Here is a 7021-nt window from a genome sequence, read left to right as displayed (position 1 = left end):
AAAATTAAAAATATATATTTAAGATTTTAATATATATATAAACCAGGATCACTTGAGTTTTGAATTAACCCGACCAGTCATCCAAGTTTAGTTTGTTCTTTTATAAGCCTAGATTTTTCTTATTTAAAATCCGGTCAAGATCTCGAATGCTCGGGTCCGAGTTGAATCCGCCGGGGTTGGTCATATTTGACAACCATGCTATACAGTGCTGTGCTGGGGTCACGTGTACATACAGACTAGCGTCCAGTCAAAAGCAGCATCATGGAGGGACAAATTTGATACGCGGACATAGGTAGATAGTGATAACAAGTTGACGATCCATTTCAAATGATTCCTTCATTATTTCCATCTCTTTTTGCTGGCTTTCCCAATTTCCTTTTCAGATCGCCCTCAGCCACCAGGGCCACCACCACCACCACCACCTCTCTCTCTCGCTCTAAATTAACAATAGTATCTGCTTGGAGAAGGGAGCTCAAGCAAGCACTAACTTTTTTTGGATCCTAATTATGCGCTTCTCAACAACAGAACCATAGCTTTTGTTCTCGAAATCAATCATTCCAATTTCCATCATCATGTAAGTACGTAAAAATTATATTATCCAATATACTACTGCACTTTTATAGTTCATGTACCAACGTGGTAACAAACAATTCAGTACATATTCTTTTTACTCTCTCTCTCTCTCTTTCATTTTTCTATTTTCATGTTCAGGGGAAATGCTAGATTTTGATATGGACTTTTTGCCAGAAGAAAGAAATACGATTTTGCCATCTGTTTTAATTTTGACTTTTAAAGCGGGATTGATTTTACCTGAAGTCTGATTGTTTCCTGAGAAAATTTATTTCATGAGTTATTGACAGGCTTTGCAACAATTTTTTTTAAGACTCGCATCGACAGATCTGCAATGAGCTGCCGTTTCTGTTTTCTCTTTGTTTGTTTTGTCAAAAAAAGAAAAAAGAAAATTATTTTGCTTGATTTTCTCCTCAACAAAACAGAGCAGACACGGAAACCCATTTTTATTTATCTACCGTGAAGAAGCTTCCTTTGCTTTGAAAAAGTCTTCTACGATGAAAATACTGTCATAGAAATAAACTGGGAAAAAGCCTGCTTTATTCCAAAAATACTCAAAAGTCTAAAACTCTTCTTTCTTTTCCCTCATTTTGAATCAGAACCCATTTGTTGAATCAAGAAGACAAACAAGTTGCAAAGGATTTCAGTGTAGTAGTTGAATAAGGAGAGTGGAGTGGGAGTAGCATTAGTGCACAAAAAGGATGGGTTCTTTCAAGGGTCATGCTTTACCAGGAACGTTGTTTTTATTGGTTGGTGTGTGGCATATATGGAGCTCTTTGGTTAGATATTTATCGAATCCAAAGTCATTTAGAGTCAGGGTTTGGAACCCTGTGCCTGGTTTTGATGGGAAGCTGAAATACTTAGAGCTGTATCTGGTGGCGGGCGGTGCCTTTATTGATATGTGTATTGAGCTTTTGTACTCTACACACCTCAAGTTTTTTGTCAATGGAGTCTTGAATCCTCATCATATGAATGATTTTGAGCACGGCGGAATGCTTCTCATGTTCTTTATTTTTGGGGCTGTCGGTTTGCTATCAGAGAAAACAAGGTTGGTCATTTATAATCTCACTGTTTGTGGATTGTTTTTTACTTTATTAAAAAAATATTAATATTTGATATTAATAGCTATCTGTTTAATCGAGGTAAAAGAGATTTAAACTTTTCATATCTGGGATTGGTTGGTTTCATTCAATTGAATCCGAGGCAGAATAGCATAGGACTTCAATTTTTATTTTCTATGCATAAGAAAATGGTGTTGCATAAGGCCAAATCATATGATTGCTGTGCCTGTACCATAATTAACATTTAACTTCGTCATCCTCATTCTGCATGCCCAAGACCATAGTGTTCTTGTGAGTCTGGTCTATACTCTGCAGCCATCGTGATCATTCATGTTGACTTGTCCTGAAGTTTGGACAGTCTGAACTTTAAAACGGTACATCCTGCTGGAGGCAAAACGAGGTCTAGATAAGAGCTTATTTGCACGAAGCAACTACTTTGTGAAAGCTAAATGTGTGGTTAGCAATAGTTCGATTACATACCCGTGAAGAGTTAAAGTGGATAATAAAGATGCTTTTGAATTATATAGCAATCATAAGCTCACAAGAAACTTTAAACTTTATGAATTTCGCATGATGTTTGTTATAACTTTCACGGTTTTGTTCATAGGATCATGAACACAGAAATACATTTTCTTGGTAGGTTGCAGTTACGGATAATGCAATAATGGCAAAAACATGTGCTTAACATTTTCTACACGGTTAATTTAGGTACATGGAAGACCACTTACAACCATACATAAGAGAGATTAGTTCTGAATGCACAGTTGCACACTGACATACACACCAGAAATTTAATTTCTGTTATAGTTCTCAAAGAGGAAAAAAAAAGATGTTCAGTAGACTTCTCTGAAGGAGCTTTCTTGCTGATTTAAGTTTCAACTGTTTGTTCAGTTTTCTACCCTTGCCAGAAGGAGTCCTCTGTTTGGTTGCTGCAGCAGCATTTTCTGCAGAGTATCTATTGTTTTACTTTCACTCAACAACCCATAAAGGTCTTGAAGGGCACTACCATCTCCTCCTTGTCCTCCTGATTGGCCTCTGTGTTTTATCCATTGTCACGGGGGCTCTTCTCCCAACCAACTTTCCGGTTGATTTATCTAGTGGCATTGCAATGACTCTGCAAGGCCTCTGGTTTTACCAGACTGCCTTCTGTCTCTATGGTCCCATGATGCCGGATGGATGTCAGCTTAAGGGCAATCAGATTATGTGTCGATCATCGGAAAGTCAGATTCGAGGCGAGCTGCTTGCAACCTTTCAGCTCTTTTCCATGGTCTTTGGTGTCCTAGTTGCAGTTGCGGCAGCTTATGGTTTCGCAGCTTCAAGATATGGGCATTCTGATCTTAATAGCTCGCGTGTGCTTCAAGATGGATTAGACTGAGGTAAAAATACGGGCTTCAATCTCACCCCATTTCCACTTCCTTTTATTTATCTGCTATAGTTGTACTGCTAGTCATTGTTTTATCTGCTTCACGAGTAATGTGGATCTCCTGTGAAATGAAAGCATCCTATTTCCGCTCTTATAATTTGAAGGAACATTTTATCTTTCTAATTTGCTTGTACTCTTGAAGGTACTTATCTGTCATTCAGAATCCCATCAATGGAAACTAAGCTGTTTTTTCTTTTTTTGAAAAAAAAGTCTTCTTTAATGCAATGTCAAAATGCTACACAATGCACAGCCTGGACAGGCTTTGGAAACAGATTCTCTTTGGATAAAAGGTTCCGGTGTTTAATCAGATAACAAAATGTATGCATCTTTCATTGATTAAAGGGGTCAATTTTGTGGCTTTACAGGTTTCTAGCATGAGTGCTACCGGAGGTTAGTATGATTGGAGGGTCTCTAAAAAGTACATGGCACCTTTTGAAGCCTTGGTCTTGGATTAGAAGGAAGCATCGCGAGCTCTAGTCTGCAAGCTCTGTACGTGACTTAGCATTTGGTGCATCAAAATCAGTGGTTAGAAAGGCAAAAAACAAATAGATTGAAACGGGGAGCATGGTGGTTCCAAGGAGGCACAACAACGACCCATCAACTTGAATTTTTTTTTTTTTTTTAACAGTTTTGCCTTCCCTGCACCTTCTTCAGTTCGTGCATCATTTGATTTTGAAAATTCAAGAATAACCTTGTGCAAATAAGTGCAATGTATTTGTCTCCTCCCTTCCCCTTTGCAGGGGAGAGTGGAGGGGGTTGAAAATTAACTGGAAAGACAGGTTTCATCCAAGAGAAGGGTTCAACATGATGCATGGGTTAGCCAGATCATACTAATAAGAAACGCCGAATTGGAGATGAGATATTCTAGAAATTAAAGTTATGTTTCTTATGGTTTTCGTAAGTTGTTTTTTATCTTTTGATTTAAGGAAAAGTTATAAGTATGGTTAGAATTAATTTAAAGTGGATAAAGTCATGTCAAAATGGTTCTAATTTATAAAATTTGTTCTTAACATCAAAATCAAAAACATTTAGAACTCGTTAACCAAACACTAACGACACAAATTTTCCTTGCTAATCCAACAAATGGGAAATTTTGTTTTAGGTTTAGCCTCCCTCTCCGTCCCCTAGTCAGTGACAACTGTGCTTTTAGCACCAAAAAAAAATAAATTCAACTATTCCTCAAAGTACCGAATAAACACTCCAGAGACAGACCTCGAGGAACTCATTTCTAAACTTTGATAAAAAAAAAAATTGGTAAAAAAAAAAAAACTTGAATCCAAAAAACTTTGGAATATTGATCTATTTTTTTCTAACAAGATAAAGAATAAAAAAATATCATTAATATCAAAATTGATTTTTTTTTTTTATGTTGAAATGTGACCATCAAGTTTTTTTTTTTCTTTCCTTTTATTTTTTTGTGACTTTCTTGTCTCCTCTTTTAAATTTAGAGGTTGAAAAATAAATTTTTGGATTAAAATAAAATTTTCAAAAACTAAAAGGATGGGAAAAAAATTAATAAGAAATAGGTGAATTAAAAAGTACCATTTCATTTGAATATGAGATTGGCCATTTCTAGTTTGATCCCTTTTTCTTTTAATTGTGTATTTTTACTACAAATTTAAACCTCGTGTCATTAAATTTGTCTATTATCAGAAAAATAGCAAATAACAAATGCAAATATAAAATATTCCATCTATATTTTTTAATATAAATAAAAATGAAATTTTTTCGTCAATAATTGCCAATGGAAATTATCGGCTGAATTTGTTTTGTTAGTAATTGCTAATGTAAATTTCAATGGAATAGAGAAAATAATAAAAATTATGTCAGTAAGAAAATATTTAATTATGCCAATGTTTTAAAGAAATAGGAGCTTGTTATGATGATATTAACTATTTTTTTTTATGTATAATTATGTATTAGCCTAATATATATCATTTTTAAAATAATTTGTTCATTAATATTGAATGAGTATAAAATATCTATTATTTCTTATTATAAATTACTTTATATAATTTTCTCAAAAAAAAAATTTATATAGGTGTGTAAAAATAATCTAATAATGATTTACTTTTCTCGTGTAGGTGTGTAAAAATTATCTAATAATGATTTTTTTGCAATTGAAACTTCCTTTCATGATAATAATAGGTTTTTACTTGAAAAAAAAAATACTTCTCATGAAAACATGTTTCCATCAAAACAAAAAAGAAATACATGAATAAGAAATTAAGTTTTTGACTAAAAATATACATTTTTCCTTCTAATTGTTTGCAAATAATGTTTTGTAGTTAAACCATTATATTTTTTGCAAATAATTTTTTGTAGTTGCCATTAATTTTTATTTAATAAACCATGTTGCTAATGAAAAAACATATTATCAAAAAAAAAATGAAGAATAAGAAAAGATAATTTTGACAAAAATAATATATATATCCCCCATTATTTTATTTGTTGTCTTGCCTATGAGAATATATATATATGTGTGTGTGTTTATTATATAATTGAATAGAAAATAGATTTTAGAAAAATATCTCAAGCGTGAGAAATATCAATAATTATATTACAATTATAAATTAAACTAAGAGATTTGGTTTTCTTATTGTTCATCTACTATGGCTTCTCTCTCATTTTACTTTTCACATTAATATTCATAGACAATTTTCCAGGTCCCTAAGTCCTGAGCTTTTTTCATTTTAATCATTGAATTTCATTTATTTTCAATTACATCCTTATAAGCTATGTTGACATAGTTCTATTGTGTTATTATATGTTTTGATTTGCACGGTCTCACATGCTTGATATGTCGTTAAATATACTCCAATGTTGGATTAAAGATCAAATTTACTAAATTGAATTTCAAGTTCTTAAAACTAAAAGTGAAAGATCAAAATTGATATTTCAGAAAAATAAAACCTTTTCACGTGTTGGCATGGAAAAGTTCATTTTAGTCCATTCAATTTTATTTTTTTCATATTTGATCCTTTTTGTTTAGGCTTTTTATAGTTTGATTCTTAAATTCATTTTTTTTTATATCACTCCCTGAATATATAGAGAAGAAAAGGAAAGTTATCAGAGAAAAAAGGAGATAGAATTATTAGATGACCATATTTCAACCATCAACAACTACAATTTTGATGTTGTGTTTTTGAATTTGTTTTTAAAATGAAATTCAATAAAGGTGATTTCTATTTTCAACTATGCGTGACAAGGTGATCAGGACTCAAACAAATTTTAAAATTTTATTTGATTTTGAGTTTTTTTATCTAATTAAAATGTGCTTTAGTGTTAGGAATGGAGTTTTTAGAGGTTCATACGATGATTTGTCCATGTTTTTGGGGAAAAAAAAAGAGTTAAAATTTAAGTTTTTTAGATTAAAACACTTGTACCTTGATTTTTCAATCATTAAAGCCACCTTCAGTGATTGAAAAATATTGATGACAGATGAAATGTTATCCGTGCTATTTAAAAAAAATATAAGGATGGATAACATGTCATCTATTTCTTTTTTTATATATATAAAAAAACTAGGCTCACAGATTTAGCTTTCCAAGCCTAGACACGCCTGGGCTTTATAATATTGAATCGAGAGCGCAGGCCAATCTCTCTGATCGAGGCATGCCTAGCAAAAAAAAAAAAATAATAACCCTAATTTTTTTTTTTGTACATTTTATGATTGAATTTTAATAAATTTATTTAAATAATTATTTAATTGTGTCATAATTTTAAAATAATAAGTTAGCTTTTTATAATAATATTAACAATTACTTTCTTAATAATTATATATGAATCAAATGTGTTTATTTAAAAAAAAAGAATTCAAAATCATTTAATACAAATAAAATATCTATTTTATTATTGTAAGTTTTTTTTTTGTTTTTTCTAGATTTTATAATTTTTGATATTTAATGTATAAATTATCTTTTAAGATTATGATAATTTTTAATTTAAAAAGTATTTTTATAAATAA

The 7021-nt window shown here is 31.5% G+C and overlaps 1 protein-coding gene across 2 annotated transcripts; it reads left to right on the top strand.

Annotated features, from left to right (window-relative positions):
- The first annotated feature begins 234 nt into the window (after nt 1-234).
- Nucleotides 235-3950, top strand: LOC18094084 (uncharacterized). 2 transcript variants are annotated; one of them, XM_024593813.2, is made up of 4 exons: nt 235-574; nt 1170-1618; nt 2523-3007; nt 3420-3950. In XM_024593813.2, exons 2-3 carry the CDS (start codon nt 1272-1274, stop codon nt 3004-3006), a joined length of 831 nt encoding a protein of 276 aa, XP_024449581.2. In that variant the 5' UTR covers nt 235-574; nt 1170-1271; the 3' UTR covers nt 3007; nt 3420-3950. The 2 variants fall into 2 exon arrangements, with proteins under 2 accessions (XP_024449581.2, XP_006368311.2); XM_006368249.3 differs by having other exon boundaries at nt 235-578.
- The last annotated feature ends 3071 nt before the right edge of the window (nt 3951-7021 follow it).

This window comes from Populus trichocarpa, chromosome 1 (genome assembly GCF_000002775.5).
Source record: "Populus trichocarpa isolate Nisqually-1 chromosome 1, P.trichocarpa_v4.1, whole genome shotgun sequence".
Classification (NCBI taxonomy): Eukaryota; Viridiplantae; Streptophyta; class Magnoliopsida; order Malpighiales; family Salicaceae; genus Populus; species Populus trichocarpa.
The sequence above is the reverse complement of the archived record's forward strand: the minus strand, read 5'-3'. Positions and strand labels throughout refer to the sequence as shown.